The sequence below is a fragment of the Cupressus sempervirens genome, chromosome 7 (genome assembly GCF_028749045.1).
Source record: "Cupressus sempervirens isolate cs-2001-9-10 chromosome 7, ASM2874904v1, whole genome shotgun sequence".
In the NCBI taxonomy this organism is placed as follows: domain Eukaryota; kingdom Viridiplantae; phylum Streptophyta; class Pinopsida; order Cupressales; family Cupressaceae; genus Cupressus; species Cupressus sempervirens.
Window position 1 is genome coordinate 206,005,982 of NC_143124.1, and position 21,866 is coordinate 206,027,847.

At 35.2% G+C, this 21,866-nt stretch overlaps 1 protein-coding gene across 4 annotated transcripts in view; it reads left to right on the forward strand.

Moving 5' to 3' along the window:
- LOC149546218 (alpha,alpha-trehalose-phosphate synthase [UDP-forming] 1-like) overlaps positions 1-21,866 on the forward strand; it is a 241,184-nt gene that overhangs the window by 205,292 nt on the left and 14,026 nt on the right. For 2 of the 4 annotated variants that reach the window (XR_016353669.1, XM_089791064.1), the window contains exon 16: positions 21,635-21,696. The exons of the other annotated variants lie outside the window; for them this stretch is intronic. Coding sequence is in view for 1 of the 2 variants with exons in the window: in XM_089791064.1 (XP_089647190.1) it covers positions 21,635-21,649 (15 nt within the window). In the remaining variant the exon portion in view is untranslated. The remainder of the gene's footprint in view (positions 1-21,634; positions 21,697-21,866) is intronic. 4 annotated transcript variants of the gene reach the window in all.

Sequence of the window (21,866 nt, forward strand, 5' to 3'; positions counted from 1 at the left end):
CTTCAAATCCACTTGTGATCCATCTACAATCCTACCAAAAACTATTTCTCTCTACTGAAACCCTTCTCTCCTCCAAACACTCAAAATTGTAACACAAATAATGAATGGGCAAGTCGTTGGGTGTCCCTATTTTACTGTTGTTGCCAAGAGAAGTAGTTAAGTTATTGTAAGAAGTTCATGATCTATCACAGAGAAGTGTCCAACTTATTGACGAGAATTCAAGGTGTTCTTGGCTTGAATTTCTCGCCAAAAAACCTTGTGTTTTCTTAGTTTGGAAATTTTTTTGCAAGAAGTAGAGATATCCGCCACTTCTCGGAGAGATATTAATCTATGGAACTTTTACTATTGTTAGATTTCCTTTTATCTTTTAATGGTAGTCTTCTAGTACATTCTACATGTCCCCAACTATTACAATTCCTTATATTCAATATTATTTCTTATGTAGTTACTAACTCTCAATAAAAAATGATCTATCAATATGCTTCCTTCTTTGTTTGTACGTACCTGCTAAGTATATTTTTTATTTATTCATGTGCACTAGGTAAAATTGGGCCACATCGAATATGCTGGTGTATAGTTTGCTATCGATACTATTACCTACCAAATTTTGCTGGGAGTATTTTCTTATCTCCATTGAGCTTACTGTTATTATGGACTAGAGGGCATTTTGAATTTGAATGTCGGGATTCCAAATTGGAATTGAGAGAGAGAGAGATTTGTAGAAAATCTTTTAGAGACAATATAGATTGTAGTGGTTAATTATATGCATATGTTAGAGACAAGAGGCTTGGTTAGAGGTGGGATCTTTATCAAGTATGTGTTGTTTATGAGTTCACTCATTCATAGAGATCCCAGAGGGCATCGAAGGTGCTCTAATGGTTACCTATGTGAGGATTCTTCTCATAAGAGGGTCAGGTAAATCTAAGTAGAGCCTCCTTCTAAGTATTATGTGGGTTTAGTATGGGAATGTACTTAGATGGTTTAATAATTATTTATCTTGTTAATTGCTAATAAATATTTCATAGTCATATATGTTTATGCAATCTTTTCCATATAGTAACAATAGTTACAGGTTTTAAGCATCAAATACTCAAGCTAGGAGATGGGACATTAGAGTAGCCCATAGCATTTGGAAGAAGATAGCTTTGCAAACTGGAAGAATTAGTAAAGGAATCAACCATTCATTGTTTGACGATTTTAATGTCAAGCAACCTTGCAATTGAATTATCGGCATCCTTTGGTAGAGGCCAGAACCTGAATTGTCCATTCTTGTAAAGGATTATAGTTTGATTCGAGTGTTTACTCATTTAATGCATCTTTTTTGCTATTACATGAGTGTGTATTGGTTGCAAATCACCATCATTCTACAAAAATTTGGTCAATCAAGATTTGAATTTTGAAAATTAGAGCTATGCACTGCTATACCCATTTGAGGACATTACATAAATCTTATTTTCTCATTGAACTTGTTCATCTTCTAGCTTCATGAGGATGAAATCCCTTGCAAGGAGCATCTTCCACATAGGGTAGGGATCGAATCTAGAAGATTTCTTGACAGTTTATATAGGAGTCATAGTTGAGCTTATTTGTGGAGTTCATTGACAAGTTTGGCGAGATTTTTGCATATCAGACTTGAGGAGGTTGATTGAAGGGAGATTGTTGTTTGTATCTTCCTTCTCTGATCATACCTATTAGATTTTCGGCATTTTAATTAAATTGTCCATCTCACGAAATGAGATCACACATCTCATTATATATATGCAAGAGGTGCCTTTTCATCAAGGAAAACCAATACTATAATGTAATTAATATTACTATAATATAATTATTATTTTATTGATATTAATATAATAGAATAATTATATTATTATATTATATTATAATATATTTATTATTAATATTATATTTTGAATCTAATATAATATATAACATAATTATTGTTAATATTTATTATCTATTATATTATCACAACCTTTATTTATCTATGTAGGCCTGAAGGAATTTGACCATAGCTACAATAACATCAGCACTTCCTCTTAGCTAGGGAGGAATTCATTTTAGGTTATCATAATATGATTAATCTCATGTATTGGGTTAGTCATAATGAAAAATTAATTCACTAATTAAAAATAATTAATTTCTCAAATAATAGTTGGTATTACTTAAGACATCATTATGACTAGGGAGGCTTTCATATTAGGTTGAATCATAATGAAATCATCATTGTAGTTGACCATAAACATCACAACGAATATTATGTTCTTGGATATCACCTTATGTGATAAACATTAGATATCTATCGTTATGGTATTTTCTTTAGATATCACCTCATGTGATATTGAACATTATGTTCTCGGATATCACCTTGTCTAATATTGAACATTAGATATCTATCATTATGGTATGTTCCTCGTGATTGAGCCTAAAATTTAATCTCCATTATTGATCATGATTATGGACTATTAAGCTTACAAACCCATAGTTTGACCGTGAGCATAATTTTGTGATTTGATACATCTCCATTATCCATATTAACACACGCAATATGCCAAACATAGTGCTGGAGATGTACAAGTGCCAAATCTTAAAGTCTTTGTGCATTCGGAAATGAAAGCAGGATCCATCAAAAATTTAATATGCACGGAGGACAAAAAGACAAGGCTTTATGGTGGGGCGATAATATTATAATCCCCTCTGTAAACAGTGACTCAAGAATTCCAACTCATACACTGTCAGGAGTCACATGTCATGGCCAATTCAAAAATCACAGAAAAGTCAGAGAAATCCATTAACAATTGAATGATTTGAAGGCAAGTTTGTGTAATAGGAATTCTCATCTCAGGAGCCTAAATATAAAAGAAAAATAGAAGTCATTGTATAAAAGTCACAATAGACATAAAGCTGATAACCATAAATTAAATTATAACTATTAGAGATGAAAGAGTGTAATTAATTTATGACTCTTCATTTAAAGGTCACGTCTTAATGTAAAAGGGGTATAAAAGGGGGGAAGAATAGCAAGAACAAGATATATTCAGATATTCGACATTCACATATTCTCAACAAGAAGTACTTGTATGGAGAGATAGGGACTTTAATATGAATTTGTAATATAGATTCAATTATTTTAATTTAATAATAAAATAAAAAGTCCTTTATTTATTTCTAAATGGCATGGAGATTTAAACTACAGATGAATTGTTCTTTGTAATTTTTTTTTGGAATTCTGTATACAATTTAAATATCGGATAAGTGGACATGGTCATTTAGCATTTTAAATTTGATCATCATAGATATAGTGAAATATTTAATTGTTTTCGTATTTGTGTCCAGTTTGTCTCCCTACTAGAGGAGTTAAAGTTTAATCTGGACTAATTTAAGTTTGCGTAATATTTGGTCTATTGCATCTTGATTATTTAATTGTTGGCATTATAAGTGCGTAGAACATTATAAAGTTGTATTTGAAAATCTTCACTGAAGTTAACTCTATTGCTCAAATGAGCAGAGGCAGTGGTCTTTCTATTATTGAAGTCAAAAATTCTATATACTTCCTTCCTATAGACATCAAATTTATTATTATTCAACTATACAAAAAATCCAACCATTATTCAATATTCAGTTTCATTTTGATCGAGTTCGAGGACCTTGCCAGCTAAAGAACTCCTAAGTTTAATTTCGCTTTAGAAAACCTTTGAACCAAGTGATCAAGTTCGAGGAGAAGGTCTACTAGCCTAGTTGTAGTGGAGCCTGAAGTGCAGGGGAATCAAGGTGATTCTTATTTGTTGGCCAAAACTGATTGCAGAATTCTATCGGACAAGTGGCAGGCTCTTGGATTTCCAATCTACGGTTTTGAGAACCAACACCTCGTATATCACATTATGTGATATTGAACATTTTATATTTATCATTATGGAATGTTCTTATTAAATATCTGTTATGTTCCTTAGATACCACCTTAAGTGATATTGAACATTGGATATATGTCAATATGTTAAGTTCCTCAGATATTGCCTCAAGCAATATTGAACAATGGGTAGTTACCATTATGTTGAGTTCCTCAAATGCCACCTTAAGTGATATTGAATAATAGATATCTACAATTATGTTATCTTCTTTGGGTTACAGCTCAAGCGATATTGAACATTTATGTCATGTTCTTTGAATACTGTTGTATGTGATATAGAACATTAGACATCTAACATAATGGATTTCAATAAATCTTCATCGTGATATTGTCATCTCACAAAGATATTAGTATTACAAGTAAAAGGAAATCAAGAACTTTCAGTTAGATTGAAAGATGCATTAGTATATATATATACAATATATAAGAACAAACCAATGAGTTAGAGTTGTGATCTCAGTGAGGGCTTCGTTCTCTACTATACCAAGCTTAATTCGAAAGTACTCAAACTTAATTTTGGAGATAGGCTCGGTGAGAATGTTTGTTGTTTGTTCTTCACTATTGATGTATCTCAAATTTAATGGCATTCTTTTCTACCATATGTCTTACATAGTGATATTTGATCTCCACGTGCTTTGTTCTGTCACGAAACATAAGATTAACAGAAAGCTTTATATAACTTTGATTATCATAACAAAAATAAAATTGATTCCCGAGTTGACCAAACAACGAGATTGTTGATACTCAATACAAGGATTTAGAACTCACCCTTTTCTTCTCAAGCTCCCACTAATTTTCATATCCTCCTCTTGGAAGAAATTAGTCACAATAGAAATCATCACGACATGGTCTACTCCCTTTGAGCCAATATCACCAAGATCCTTGGAAGTCACTTGAAATAGATTCTCTAGCTACTCCCTCTATAACGGAAGCATACGCTACTCACATAGTCCTAATAATGGAAGATATCTTGCTCTAAGAGACTCTTATCATCTGGTATGATTCACATGCAACTATAGGTGTTAGATTCAAGACCACCTGAGACCTATTGTCATAAGATCAGATAAGAATACGACTATCCTAAGATTAGAACATAATTCCCTCGCAGTTCACTCCCTCTTAGTGGGAAAGCCCTCTTGTCTTGACCTGCATAAATGCCTTTGGCATCATTCCTAATGCACCATTCTTCTATTCCTGCAAGAATATACTTAGTGACCAAAAAAACGAACAAGATCATAACAAGGAAAATGACTCTTATGGTATATTCAAGGATAATGATAAGAGATTGACTACAATAAAAAATCGTACTCAAGAGGGAATACTTAAATCTTTATTCTAGAGCAACTTCTCATCAACATCTTTTTTGATTTAACTTAATATACAAAATTGGTTCACCAATTGCCTACCATAGTGACTAACTCCTCCAAATAATTATTATCTCGGTCATTACAATCTGTAGACGCCAACTTCCTATGTATGAAGGGTTGTTTGCTATGCACGAAATAGTAGTAGAATAATATTGTTTACTCACAATGAATGTTGTTGGATAAGGAATTGCTCCCAACATCAACCAATAGTCCCAACTTTTGAATATCGATTCAAAGCACACTTGGCTCCCTATTTGTTAAGCCATATGCATCCTTTTTCCACCTTAATCCTCACCTCTATTCATTTGTAATAATAGATTTAGGCTTCTTTCATTACTGAGAATGACAGAGATCATTTGTCATGTGGAGATCTGTTAATCATCACTTGAAAACTTTTGTGTTTTGATTCCTCGTGTATGAGAAAACTTGAATAGAGTATTGTAGATGATGGAAAGATCATGATATTGCAATAACAAGAGTGGCCAAGTCCACACTAATCCTCTTATCTTTTAGACATATTAGATAAGCAATTATATGGGAGCGAAACTAGTAATTTGCAAGATATAAGCTACAGTGTGCACACCACAAGCAGTCAAAAACTCTTTTCTTATCTGATGTATATTTCTAGTATCATCTTTTACTTCAGTACACTTCACACCACAGTTTTTTATTATATTTGCCCAATATATACACAACAATTATTTTTGTGTGTCTGTAGGTTTAGAACATCCAAAAATTGCATTAAAAAAAAACCACTCTATTTCATAGAGATTACTTCATATCGTGTTCATCTCCTCCAATCTTGGATATGGAAGACAACTGATAAGATTCCCTTTTTTTAACTCATTTGCTGTCATTATTCTCTTTATATTTGAAGTCATGATTAAGTCAGTTGCTGAATATAACTTTTAATCATCTAATTCTAATCTCAATGTTTGAGACACATTATCTCTGTTAATTTGATGAAAAAGCCTTATATTATTCAAATCACTGTGAATGTCTTCATCAACAAGTGACATATCTGACTTGACAAATTTCTAATCATATGTTGTTTTCTGTATTATCACTATATTATATTCTCAACATTGTTTCTTTATCCAAGCTGATGACACTATAGTCATTGCTACTTCTTTAGACTCAATCCACATTCCAAACATACAGCTCGAAATAGCATTCGAACTTTGGAAATAATCATTGATGTCTCAGAGTCATTGTTTCTATGCAGTCAATTCTTCATCACATTTTTCACGATATGTTTATAATCTTCAATCATTGAATATAAGATCGCATTGCTTTAGTATAAACAATTTCATTTGTATATGGATGAAGTCACTACCTTCCACCATACAGGACAAATTAATCAATTGGCTACCTTTCACCTTACAGGATGAATTAATCAGTCTATTGGGTTAAGGATAGTCACTTTGGTTTAGTGTTTTGCAAGTAATGATATCACCTCTGGCATGGGAAATATAATATTTGCTATAGAGTAATATTCATGCCTTATGCTCACATACCTGTTTTTGGGAATTTCATAGATTGTGGAAGAGCCTGCATGAAAACATTGTTGGACTCAATTAGTGTAGACATGATATAGTTCAATCTCATACTCTTCTATTAATACAATCTCTCATGAATGTCAAATTTCCCTTCATAGAAACAGTAGTTCTTGAATAAATGAAGGCTATCTCTGTGACCCACCAACAATGCCGAAGCTTGTTCTTGCTCTAATACCATTTTAAGTTTTCTGCTTTTTAATTCAATTTCCCATGTCACAAAATGAGATCACAAATCTCATTAGCCAATAGGCTATTAAATGTGGGAAAGCCCCATGGAAAAAGCATGATGTCTCACTCTGAAAAATTAACCTGTAAAATCTTTGCGTTGCCATAAAATATATTTGTCAACTAAGCTTTTCTCGAACGCACATGTTTTTTTTATTTTTCCACCTTTCGTAAAATTTCTGTCCTGTCAAAGCTAAAGCCTTGTCGATAATCACTTTGTTTTAGATTAAGGTAAAAGCAGGTTTTGAAGGGGCCCCGAAACCCTTTACATCAAAGAGAAAGATAAACCATTAAGCACAACCAAGTTTTAAAAGGACCTAAAACCAGCTAAACAACTAAACCAGGTTTTACAGGGACCTCTGACCAACAAATGTGACCAGATAAAACAACCATAAAAACACTGGAACCTGGACAGTCCACAGACTGGAGCAAAGCAGCCTGAAAAACCACCCAAACCAGTATCCAGCAAACCAGAAACGCATCCAGTTTACCATCACAATAAAACCAATCAGCAAAAGGGAACATAGGATTTTTCTTTTGATTTGAAGTTTCCCTTTCACGACCGAAGGATCATATCTAAAGGGGGAGCAGAAGACTTAGTCTTCTTCCTTTTAACCGCAATCCAACCATCCTCTAACTTCGCTGCCTCAGCAACCCAATCCTCAGAAGGCAAAGACCCATGGAACCCAGGGGATGCAGAAGCCGTAGCAAACTCCCTGTGAGAATCAGACAACTTTTGGCCCCTAGGAGGAACATCTAAAACAGGGGGAGAGACCAAAACATCCACCTCAACCATCGGCTCGGAATGAACGCTATCCTTAGCCACAGAATCCGTAAGAGCAGCCCGGGGTTGTTTAACTGTGTAGTGCTCAGAGGAGGCCCCTGACCACCAAGAAGGTGGTCGCCTAGATTTGGATCTCCTAGCAGCACAACTTGCAACAATGTGACTATAATGACCCTTACTATAAAGGCCACTGAAACCCTCAAACTGGACTTAGGAATTTTGTCAAACAGTTGGCATGTTGTCATGTCCCCTTTTCAAATAATTAAAAAATAATAATCTTTGCTAAGGCAGGCCAGGCCCAAGAAAGTGAAGTTTCGGAAAAAGGGAGTTAATCTTTGGAAACCGTTGGACTAATAAATGAAAATTATTATTAAAATATGTTTCATTAACCTCTCTTGGATGTGAGTTACATTTATGCCCTCTTTTAAGGGGGTTTGGAGGCATTTTGGGCACATTCCAGAACTTGATTTTCGCTCATTCTTTGTTATTCTTCAGAGGCTGCCAAACCTGTGGAGAAGGAGACCCAAGAACGAGAGTTTGCAGGTTTCCAGGGAGACCTAAGAACGGGAGTTTGCAGGTTTCCAGGAAGGCTAAGGACGGGAGTTTGAAGCCATTCCATGTGCATGCTCATACAGAGTTTGCCTTTGTGCTGAACAGTGTAGATTTGTGGGTTTTTGGGTGTGTTTTTTGCATGAGTTTGGTGTTTTCAGTTGAGCATTTCATGTCAGTTTTGGTTGCTGCTGTATTTCAGACTTTAAGCTGTTAAAATAGAGCTGAATATATGTATTGGGACGTGATTAAACTTCTGAGATAGTTTATTAGTGTTTTTGTGGTGTTTTCGGGCATTTTTGTGTTAATTTCGGGAGCCCGATGAGCATAGTTTTTGTCCTACATTTGTGAGTTGTTGTGTAAAGGCTATATAGATCTGGAAATGTCATTTTGTAGGCTGTTATGCTGCTGAAATTTCTGTAAAAATGTCCATTTTCAGATTTATTAATAATAGGTGAAGCTGTGAAGCTTTTGGCACCATTTCTGGCATACCCGATTTGGGGTTTCTTGAGAAATTTGGAGGATCTTTGTGATATTAGTTGTTTGATCTTAAAGATCTGATTAAAGGTTGGAAATATCATACAAAAATCAGAAAAGGGACATTTCAGTGGTATCAGAGCCATGATCTTGCCAGCCTGAGGGTTTTAGAAGCTTGCATGTCAGTTTTGACAACTACCCAGATCTTGCATGTCATAATTTATGATTGCATGTTGCTTCTAATTAGCTGCATGTCAAAATTTATGGTTGCATGCTACTTCTAATCATTTTCATGTTAGTTCTTGATGAATTTGGTGGTTGTAGAAGTTTGCATTTCAGTTTTGACAAGTACCCAGATCTTGCATGTCAGTTTTGACAACTACCCAGATCTTGCATGTCATAATTTGGTGGCTGCATGTTGCTTCTAATTAGTTTCATGTCAAAATCTATGGTTTCATGCTACTTCTAATCATTTGCATGTTAGTTCTTGGTGAATTTGGTGGTTGTAGAAGTTTGCAAGTCAATTTTGACAACTACCCAGATCTTGCATGTCAGTTTTGACAACTACCCAGATCTTGCATGTCATAATTTGGTGGTTGCATGTTGCTTCTAATCAGTTGCATGTCCAAATCTATGGTTGCATGCTACTTCTAATCATTTGCATGTTAGTTCTTGGTGTTTGAAGAAGTTATATCCTATTAGGGTTACGCTCTACTTTATCCAGAATGGACAGGTATAGTACAGAGTCTCAGAGGAAACGATCTTGGACAATTGATAGCCAGAGTCAAAACAGTAGAAAGGATGGTTATTTAGACATTCGAGATAAACTTATGAAAATAAGCTATGAAATGTCTAAATAGTTGGTTGAGCACCACCGTATAATGAATGACATGTTATCTGACCCAGCTAAGGTGGATAAGTTGATTGGATTTCTATTTCGCAGATTTTCTCACAGGACAGATGACACAATTCCCAAGAACTTGCATGAGGAGTTTGAGAAACTAGCTGATAGCCAGGTAGAGGTCTCAGATTCTACTCTGCCACAGGAGGTGGTGGGAAAGGATATTACACAGATTGATAGTAATGGTCAACTTGATACTCAAATTGAGACAATTGTTTATAGGTCGTCAAAGGGTGATGCCACAGGTATTCAGGATGGTATAGTTACAACAGGCAGTGACTACAGTGTAGTGGGTTTAGATGAGGATTATGAGGATGTTGTTCTGCATGATGGTGAGATACCTGGTGTAGATGAGCAGACATTGAGTATTCATGACTTTTCTGAGAGAGAGTACCAGGTACAGTTAGATGCTTCATCACATGAGGTTGAGGCTAGTAGTACTTCACATGATTTATCCCTCCAGCTGAAGGTGAGTGAAGATAGTATTGTCACTACATTATCTCATCATGACAGGTATGTGGAGTTAGTTGGTATTGGTCATATTACTCAAGTCAGGATTTTGCTTGAGTTACCAGCTAATTCTAGTTCACAGATATGGACTCGAAATTGTTATATTGGCATTTGGGGTTCAGTTGATTGTAAATCATTAACACTTTTTGGTAGCAGTGGTTTGGGTGCTACCATGGATTTGATTAACAAATTGCACAGTGTTGTCTTTTCTTGTGCCAGGAGCTTATCCGATGTTGGTATTAGTTTTTATACACCGGTGTTGGGCTTTGTTCATATATCCAGTCGACCATACTTGCTGGAATGTGTTGATGATATTTCATATTTGGCAGTGTGTACAGATGAGTCCCAAGATCATATTGGCATTGATTACATCCAGGAGGATGCAGTGGGCAGTTTTGAAGACTTAGTTTCCTTGGGTATAGAGGAGTTGGACAGCAATGCTAATGTTTTTGATACTCCGTATGTTGATATGAGCTTTAGATTTGATTCACAAGATATGGATGGTAATATTCTAGAGACTAGTAACTTTGAGGATACTCCTTTAGACAGTGCATCAGAGGAGATTTGTAGGAGACAATCAAGCCAGTGCCATCATGTGTCTAATCAGTTGAGAGTTAGTGACCGAGACATTGCTATCACTTGCCAGCATTTCGATGCTGCTCGTCAGTTGTTAGCAGTTTATGGATGGGGTTCTCCTACTAGTGATGAGCAGGAAGGCAGTTATCTTTCCTTGACAGAGATCCACTCTTTATGGGAGGCTATTCAAATTTTGAGACAGAATTATATGCAGTTGGTAGCCGATAGAGATTATCTTATGGAGTGGGGTAGTACAGCATATGATGCATTGTTGGCCAAGGAAGATGAGGTGAGTGAGCTTACTGAGCAGCTTGAGGTGACTTCTGAGATTCTTGAGAGTACACGGTTGGCTTTCAAGGAGTCACAGTTTCATTTGGCTAAGGTGACCATGGAGTTAGAGCGACTACAGTCTTTACCTGATTCTATACAGTCACAAGCTGTGGTGTTTGGTGATCCGAGGATGACCATGGCCGAGATTGTCAGAGATAGTGGAGATGGGGATGCATCCATCCTTGATACTAACATTGGCATATCAGGTTCATTCCCACTAGAGTCAGGTTCAGTTGAGTTGGGTGTTGTAGCAGATTGTTGTATGCCTGACATGGTGGTGGCCTTTAGTACTGATGGCACAGAGACTAGAGATGTATCAAAGATCGTGTGTGATGTTGGTGAGTCGACAGTTGGCATGGTTCCTGCTAGTAATACTACTCCCTTGGTGATATCTTTGGAGGTAGTAGTCAGTTCCAACATGGTTAATGATCAATTGCAGTTAGTTTCATCTGGATTACAGTCTGAGCCACTGACTGAGATTGGCGCATTCTATCGGCATTACACTATGAGGTACACTCATCAATTTACCTTTGATGACCATGTTGATGAGATTATGATACAGAGATGTACTTTGGTTCCTAGTGCTTATCATCAGTCATGGAATAGTTTGATGCCTCGGGATGAGAGTTGTGATTGTCACGACATGGCGATAGGTCCTGTAGTTGATAGCTTGATAATACATGACTTAGAGCAGGAGTTTTGGAGTGATGCTTCAGCAGGTGTTGTTATTGATTCTACTCCTTTGGCTATGACATCTCCTGACTTAGCTAGTGATCAGTCACAGTGGGTTATATCACTTGTTCATGGTGAGCTGTTGAATGAGGTTGGTTTTTTTAATCAACATTATATTGCAGGGTATGTACATCAGTTAGCAATTGATCCTTGTGTTGAGGAGTTGATGGTGGGAAAATTTGGTTTGGGTTCCATTTCTTGTTGTTTATCTTGTGATGGCTTTTCACCATCAGGGGTGCATGGGAGTTATGGTTATGAGACAGTGGCTGATGATCTACAGAATTGTGTTGACTGCAGGAGTTGTACAGTGTGTGGATTCTCCATACTTGGTATAGTTTCATTTGAGAGCATTCACCATTGTTGCAGAGTTGGATTGTACATTCCGTATAGGCCAGTGGAATGCGTTGATGGTATTTACTGTGTTGGTAGTCCACTTTACTTGGGTTTTGATGTTCTAAGAGTTTGTGTCTCGTGGGTTTCTAACTGTGGAAGTTGTGATTTTGGAGTTTGGTTGAGCTATAATTGTCAGTTTGATTATGGATTCCTCTTGGTCATGTTGCAGAGGATATTGCAGGAGCCTGTGTTAATTGGTAGTAGTATAGTTCATGACTACATTTGGGATCCAGGTGTATTGATTGGTTTATTATTCAGCCATTGCTTGAGGACAAGCAATGTTTGGGAGGGGAGGACTTGTCATGTCCCCTTTTCAAATAATTAAAAAATAATAATCTTTGCTAAGGCAGGCCAGGCCCAAGAAAGTGAAGTTTCGGAAAAAGGAAGTTAATCTTTGGAAACCGTTGGACTAATAAATGAAAATTATTATTAAAATATGTTTCATTAACCTCTCTTGGATGTGAGTTACATTTATGCCCTCTTTTAAGGGGGTTTGGAGGCATTTTGGGCACATTCCAGAACTTGATTTTCGCTCATTTTTTGTTATTCTTCAGAGGCTGCCAAACCTGTGGAGAAGGAGACCCAAGAACGGGAGTTTGCAGGTTTCCAGGGAGACCCAAGAACGGGAGTTTGCAGGTTTCCAGGAAGGCTAAGGACGAGAGTTTGAAGCCATTCCATGTGCATGCTCATACAGAGTTTGCCTTTGTGCTGAACAGTGTAGATTTGTGGGTTTTTGGGTGTGTTTTTTGCATGAGTTTGGTGTTTTCAGTTGAGCATTTCATGTCAGTTTTGGTTGCTGCTGCATTTCAGACTTTAAGCTGTTAAAATAGAGCTGAATATATGTATTGGGACGTGATTAAACTTCTGAGATAGTTTATTAGTGTTTTTGTGGTGTTTTCGGGCATTTTTGTGTTAATTTCGGGAGCCCGATGAGCATAGTTTTTGTCCTACATTTGTGAGCTGTTGTGTAAAGGCTATATAGATCTGGAAATGTCATTTTGTAAGCTGTTATGCTGCTGAAATTTCTGTAAAAATGTCCATTTTCAGATTTATTAATAATAGGTGAAGCTGTGAAGCTTTTGGCACCATTTCTGGCATACCCGATTTGAGGTTTCTTGAGAAATTTGGAGGATCTTTGTGATATTAGTTGTTTGATCTTAAAGATCTGATTAAAGGTTGGAAATATCATACAAAAATCAGAAAAGGGACATTTCACATGTAACCGAATAAGGCTGCAATATTACTAATTGTTGTACAACGAAACCTCAATATATGATGCCAATAATGTATGAACAACAATTCCAGATTATAACACTACCAATCTAAGAGATAGATGACAATATGAAACTCAAATATGAAGTCCAATGCAATTCTGATTTTTATGACAGCAAATAGAACTGATTACAATGAGAGACTGTCACAACTATGCACTTCTAATACATCAAGCTCTTGACAATGCAATGTTATGACATGAACAATAACCCAGTTCAGATTTGGAATGCAAATGACGAAACTTTTACAACAGTTATTAATGACTGGAAATAACTATTTATGCAATGACAGTGTTGACTGTTCTAATGCAATATTTTGGCAATCAAAACTTCAGTTTGTGCACCTGGAATAGCTCCAATTTTGCCGGATATGAATGCTGAATTAATGCCACACGAAGACCTCACAATCTGCCCCAAACCGACTCACAAAATTGCTGCTGCTGCCCAACTGACAGGGTCGTACAAGTACGGCCTGGTACGGCTGCTAGATAAAAATATTGCAGCATTTTTTTGTCACTCCAAAAGCAATAAATCTGGGCGCCTAGGGTTGCTAAATAACCCCCTAAAATATGAAATTCATCCGTCAAGCCAATTAGGAGTTATGAGCAAAAACGTGGGTGCAAACCCTGGACTGGCAATCTGAAAATAATGCACAATTATGTCTTCAAACCCTGTTAATCAATCCACAAATGCTAGGGCACAACTGAAACCCTTATTCCAACCAAAGTAAACCCTTATAACTGAATCTCAATGAAGTCCAAATGAGATGGCTGAATTACCAACTCCTCAAATGCAACAATTCAGGTGATATTTCACACCCTCAAAGTTGCCAAGCCAAGGGAGTGATTCGTTCCCAAAGATCAAATAATAATTTGCAGACCCAAGAGACTACAAATTTTCTCCACAATGGAAGAAGTAGAAGAATCTCTAATCCAAGCATGTCCAAAATGAGAGGCCCAGCCCTCTATTTATTCACTTTTCTAAGAAGTTGCTAGAACTTCTAGAAACATCCTTTATAAAATCTCATTATAATGCACTTTTTCTAGAACTTCTAGAAACATCCTTTATAAATTCTCATTATAATGCACTTTTTATAATAAAGTAATTTTATAAAATAAAAAGTGCAACTCAACTTAAAATTATAACATGTAGGCCCCAATAACACATAATAATAAAATATAACCTCTTAACACTTCTTCAAGAGCAAGATATGACCATCTGATCCGCAGAATTGACTCTCTCTCCACACCATTTGCCTACGAGAGTCTGGAATAGGCAAAATCCATGATCAATGTCATGTCGAACTAAAGAGGGGACATTACAGTCCGCCCCTCCTGAAATTGCCAGTAACCTCAGAAGCAAAATCAGCTAGAGAGGGCCAGTAACCTCAGAAGCGAAATATGGGAGCCAAAAAGGAAAGCTCTTCAGTTGTATGAAAAATATCTTCAATAGAATTTGGGTCAAGAGAAACCTTAATGGGTTTTAAAGCACTTACAGGCGTCACAAGAGGGGTTTTAGATGAACCTGCAAGAGGGGGAGCACCATGTAAGCCGGCTTCGAAGGCAGCCACGTCTACAAAAGCCCTAACCCCACCCGCAACAAAGGCCGAATGCAGGGCAGCCCCTTTTGCAAACCGCACAACATCACAACCACCTGCACGACCAGCAGGAGCAGATACTACAACGAAGGATGAGGACACAGGAACGCCTAGAGCGGGGGCACCAAATTTCGTAGCAGGAGAGGAGACGTGAACTCCATGAGCGGGAGATTCAGCATTTCGAATAGGAGCCATGAGCGGGAGATCCAGCAACTTTGTTTATATGAGGCAATTTTTTTAATTTTGAATTTGGTAGCTAAATAGCTTCTACGTGGGTGTATGGAGAAAATGGAATGTGTGTGATTTTAGAGAGTCGGTAGTCCTTGTTATGTGGACGGTGGGGAAAAATAATAATGGTTTGTACATTTAAGTGGTTTTGGTTGGATTTTTTTCAATGGCAGAAAGGATAGTCTTGTAGATTAATTTGGAGGACAGAGGAGGTAGGCAAGGATGAACATTATAAACAAAAAGGAATACCAAGAATGAGCCTTTCAGGCATGGGATGAACATGGATTCCAAGCATGCCAACAAGATGTTGAAGATTCTGGCTAACATGATTCACGAGATCTATAATAAAAAATTCAGAGGCTTGAGTTTTGAACTTTATAGATTAAGATGTTTACATAAAAACCAATATTTAGGTGTTTGACATAGGTAACATTATTAGATAGAGGATGATAATTTATATTTAAATTGGAAATTATAGAGGAAGAGCTCGGGTTTGATAATATCTTTTTTCTGAGCAATCTTTTCACTTTTAGAATTATGGCATGAAGATACTTCAAACTTTATTACATATGGATTAAAAAAAAAATCACAATAAGATATACACATTTGAAGTAGGGTAACCACCTCAGATGCGGGTATGGTATCTTGGATGATTTTGTAAATTCAAAGGTTATAAAATTCTTTTAATTTAGTATTATACATGGAATTAATTAAAAAATAATAATAAGTCATCTATAACAAAGTTAAACCTAAGATTTAATGACAAATAATATATGGTAACCTTTTTCCAATATTGTAAATAACTATTGATTATTTCAAAAAAATGACATTAAATTCTCAAGAAAGTTTTGTTGAGGTATCCAAAATTATCCCAAACAAAAGTAGATTGGTAGTTGTACACTAAGTGCATGACATGATTTGTTGTTTCTTGGATCTAACAAACACATTTCATTCAATTATTTAACAATTTTAAAGTTACAACAATTAGCACTAGCTTTAAAAATATTACAAATAATACTTCAAATAAAGATATTTTAAATAAATAATTAGACTTGTAAACATGGTTACGGGGAGACCTGTCTCCCCCCTGAAAGTCGCGACTTTTTGCGTCTCCAGAGACCTCAAAAAAGGTTGGAGACTTCATGACGAAGTCTCCTGAAGTCTCCCCGTCTCCTAATCCAAAAAGTGAAGTCTCCTGATAAAATATAAATGTAAAATATAATATTAAATAATTTTATATATTTTAGCCCTCATTTTAATGTTTTTAATGCAAAAATTAAGACCACTGACAATTTAATCGATTAAATCATTTAAAATATTTTATTTAATAAATTAATAACTTTAAATGGTCTTAATGATTTGCCCCTGGTTGTACTACCATTAGAGGAACCTAAGTTGGAGAGATGATTTTTTGGAGAGCATGATAGCTAAAGACCTTGAGATGGATGATCACAACCTTGTGGAGTAGATGATAGTACCATCGACATACTAATACTAGATATATTTCTGTTTTTTGTTTATTGTACAAAGTGTTCATTTTTGTTTGCATATCAGCAATTCAGCATCAAACTATACTTTTTTGAATTTAAAATTTGAATATGTAATGATAATCTTAGCAATTATCAATCTGATATGATGGTGATCATATGCAATATTCGAAAAACAAATATGTCTATGAGATACAATACTGTGATCATGTGAGTTTTGAAATCTTTGACTCTGAGTCTATTTTAATTCTTAATGTGACATTAATATTATTATTTACTTTAGTCTTTTAGTCTTACAGTATTACTATTTTCAAATTTTGTATTTACTTTTAGTATTAGACTCTTTAAACGATTAAAAAAATAAAAATAAAAAAATTGCCGTCTCCAAGTACCCCCCGTCTCCTATTTGAAAAATTGCCATACCGGTACCAGTACTAGTCCCAGTACCAGGGACCTCGAAGTCTCCCCTTCTCTCGATGACCTTGCTTGTAAACCATGCAAAAATGATAACCTTACTTGAAAAACTTATATTTCTGAAAAACCCTTTCAAAACTATTGAACATATCTTTTCTATAACTTTAATACGTCAAATAATAATAAATTTTTAAAAATATCTAAATTTTTTCGTTTCTCAAATTTACCAGGAACAATGATATGTTTAGGTTTTTATATTAGATGGAGTGGAGGAATGTGAAAAAGAGGAGGAAAAAGAGGTGGAGAAGGAGGAGGAGAAGGAGTAGGAGGAGGAGGAAAAGAATGGAGGAGGAGGAGAAAAAGAACAAGGAGGAGGAAATTAAGGAGAAGGAGAAGTAGGAGATGGATAAGGAGGGGAAGAAGAGGAAGGGAAGGAGATGGATGAGAAGATATGAGGAAGAGGAAGAAGAGGTTGAAGAAAAGGAAAAGACAGAAAAAGTAGAATTGATAGTTTATTCTAGTTCAGTTAATTAGCTGAAATCGTATCAAAACAATCTTGGAAGCCTCTCCAATGATGTCACCATATGTAATGTCCCCACTTTTAGCAGGTTCCTACAATTGACTTGGTCAGTTCACCATCACGACCCTTGTGAGCTAAAAGTAGGATTTGAGGGTCTCAGTTGTGTGGTTATAGGCTTTCCAACAGCCTATGGTGTTTTTTGGCTCAGTTTGAGGAACTTACTGTTTATAGTAAGTTAATCAATTGGTTCCGACGAGCTCAGTCGAGTTGGGTGATGCTCTCAGTTTTTATTTTGGGCTTCCAATTTGAGCTCCAAGAATCTTGGAGGGAGCGTCTATTTATAGTAAGACACTCCATTAGGATCACTTTGGTGTTGTCAGATTTTGATTCTTATGCTTTTTTAGTTGTTTTTACAAGATGGGTGAATTATTGTTATTCATCTAAATACGCTGGGGTTGCTAGTTTTGTTGGTGTTGTTGATTGGTCACCTCAATATCATAGCTCGTTGAAAATGATAAAGTTTTGAATTGTGGGAACAAGAAACAGTGGCCTTGCATGTGAAAATATGAAGTTATGGTGAGAAAGGTCATTTTTGGAGCCAAAAGCAATTAATAAATTATATTAATGACACTTTATTATATTTTAGTGTTGTGTATAGGAAGCTTCTTAAGTGGAGTTCTTTTGGAAAGCTGATGCCATTTGGAGATTATAAATATGAGGACATTTGATGAGAAAAGCATCTAATTATTTGATTATCTTATTTTGCTTTATTGTCTTTGTGACGTTTCTGAAGTCTGATTTTTCTGTGCCCTTGTTGAAGTATAAGGGTTTGTCCTTGAGAAGTTCATTGTAATTGACAACTGAGGTATTGTGAATTAGTTTTCTGAGAATTGTTCTTTATCTCCATTGTTGTATACACTGTGGTTGGTAGATATTGTGGTGTTGGGAATTTGGAATTCGACATCTTCTTATACTGTTATTATTGTTGCTGAGAAGCAGTTGGGTGTTGGTTAATTTGGATTTGGTTAACCACCCATTTATATTTGCTGCTTGGCATTATTTTCTATCTGCACTTTGGGAGCAACGTTTTACATATCTGCAGTTGCATTTGTTTGTTGGAGAATTCTTTTGCTGCTTCTAGACTTCATTTCAAAGGGTTTCAAGGCATGCCTTACCTATAAGTTCATGGAATGTAGCTTCTAGTTTTTTTGGGTAATGTTGATTTAGATAATAAGGGTTATTTTATCAACTGGGTTGTTGGTATTTTGTGAAAATACTTAGTATCTAAGTTGATATTGAAATCTGGAATTTTCAGCTGTATATTCCCTATATAATATCCAAATATTTGAGTTGAAATTATTATTGTAATATCTTCTATTTTGCTTCTATATTGTTGCATCATAAATTGCAAAACCTCAAAAACAAAAAAAGAAATCATTTCTTTGGCACAGATTGTTTGGGAGCTAGCAGGACTCATTACAGTGGTATCAAAGCTTGCTTGCAAAGTGTTTCATGAAATGTCAAACAATTGAATTATAAAAGAATTTGGTGTTTGATGAAGTTATAACTAGTTGAGGTTATTGTACGATAACAATTGAGAGATAATATAGGGTGTAAGCTGAACAGACCATTGTATTCAAACTTTGCAAATTTTTGAAATTGAAATGGTGGGATAAGTTGTGCAAAAAATACCACACAACATGTGGGTTGTTGGAAACACATTGCAATCTACCATGTGAATTAAAATATGATAAGTATTAGAGAATGAGAGATTTTCTCAACTTTATATATATTCAAGAGGTGTCTTTTCATCAAGGGGTACCATTGTTATAAAATAAGAAAATAATTATTATATTATTGTATAATATAATTATAATAATTATATAACATAGTAAATATTAATATAATATAATTATTATTAATATTATATTTTCAATTTATATATAATAATTATATTATATTATATTATAATATAATATATAACATAATCATTGTTAATAGAATAAATATATTATCACAACCTTTATGTTATCCATGTTGGCTTGAAGGAATCCGACGATGGCTACAATAACATCAAAAATAGCATCCTTGCAGTTGGTTGTGCCATTCTTGGATGTGGTGTTGACTGTCTGTAGCTTTCAGTTGGATATTGACACTAATTGTTTGGCTTTGGAGTGGTGCCTATGGCAACTACTGTGCTGTCTTTCAGTTTTATCAATAAAGGAGAATCTTTCTGGCTGTGTCATCCATTTCTAAGAGCTTGATTGGCCTGGTTACGAGTAGGTTAATTTCTCTGTCAATCAGATTTTGTGCATATGTTTGAAATGACTTAGTAATATAAATCCAGGAAGTGGTTTGTTCTTATTCTCACAACATATTGCAACTTCAATTCTGAAATTGAGTCTGAGTTGTATTATTTTATGGGATTTTCTAAATACAGTAGTTTTTTGAGTCATTTCATTCCTGCAAGTATTATTATTGTCAATCACGTATTCTGCATATCTCTCTTCTTCTATAAACATATCCAATCAGAAAACCAAACAAAAAAGAAGATGAGGGTGCATAGTAGATTTTGTCACTTGAAGAGGAAACATTTTAATTAATAAAATTAAGTTGTCTAACATTGTTAATTTTAGGACAACTCTAGTTTATTCAATTACTTTATTTAAAAGGTGACCTTGTGCAGTAAAGTGACTTTTAAAAAATGTCATTTAATGCAGTTAATAATAAAGTTCTTGAAAGTTTGCCGGTGGAGTATAAAAGGAAGAGTGAAAAGGAAATTAGACATCTTGCTTGATATATATTTTCTCATAGTAAAGTTTGGATTATATGGTCAACCTAAACTATAGGATGAAAACCTTACGAGTATTTGGCTGAAGAGATGAAAAATTTCTTCCTTGTCAAATTAATGGTGGATTCACACAAGATTCACAATTGCTTTTAAATGGAGAAGAAATAGATTGTTTCCAATCGCAGATTTCTGACTTACAAGTGCAAATTTATTGGGAATTGCCAGCGACTAAAAAGTTTGTCTTTGTGTGTATGATTGCAGAAGAAACACAAAATATAGTGTTGTGTGTGGAGTGAGTGAGTTAATAAAAATATGTATTAATATTTTGTTGAGCTGGGTTTTTATCAGCCATTCTATTGCATAGTCTTAGCCCTAAGACAGCAAGGGGGTTGATTTTTAGTTCTGAAGGCATGAAAGCCTTTGGAACATGCCAACCTGGCCTTCCTAAGGCTTCTCAATGCTAGGCACAGCTTCTTTAAGGGAGGCGTCACCCATTTTAAGGCCATCATACCGTTGCATAGGCTGTTGTATTTCTAAGAAGACTATTGTACCAAGTGTGGGGGACTTTGCTTTTCATTAGGGAGAATATTAGTTATTTGAGATGCTGATTGGACTGTGTACCAGACAGAGGTCAGCATTCGAGAATGATAATATTGTAGTTTGTTTAATATTAAGAGTTTTTGGATGCAACAGATTCCATTGGCAACACCTTTATTTATCATTTGATAGCTGCCATGTACATCAAGCAGTAATTTTTGTCAAGAAAGGCTGTTCCTAACCATTTGAATGGAGAAATTTTATTTTGTGAAAACAATTTGTGAAAATTTGTCGAAACAATGTTCAATGGGAACTGTTTGACGAAATGCTTGCATAGCAAAACTTGTGAAAATCTGCAAATTTTTGTAAAATATTTTGGAGCAGTATACTACATAGAGGACAACTTTGTTTCCTTTTCTCACATCTTCTATGGAATGTTTTCAAGTTACAGGCTAACCTAAAGTTTACTGATGCATTTATAGATCATGAACCTTTGAGATGGTTAGGAGTAGACTGTCTTCGATATCTAACTTAGACTTTAAGGGTGAGAATCCAGGCCACATTTTTTACGTAAAATAGTTGTAATTTAATCATATTACTAATTCAGACTAGAGAATTTTTCTTTTTCTGTAAAAATGAATTTCCTTTTCCTTATTTTATCATCACATTGGCATCATATATTTTATTTTTTCTAATTGTGCAAATTACTGTGCA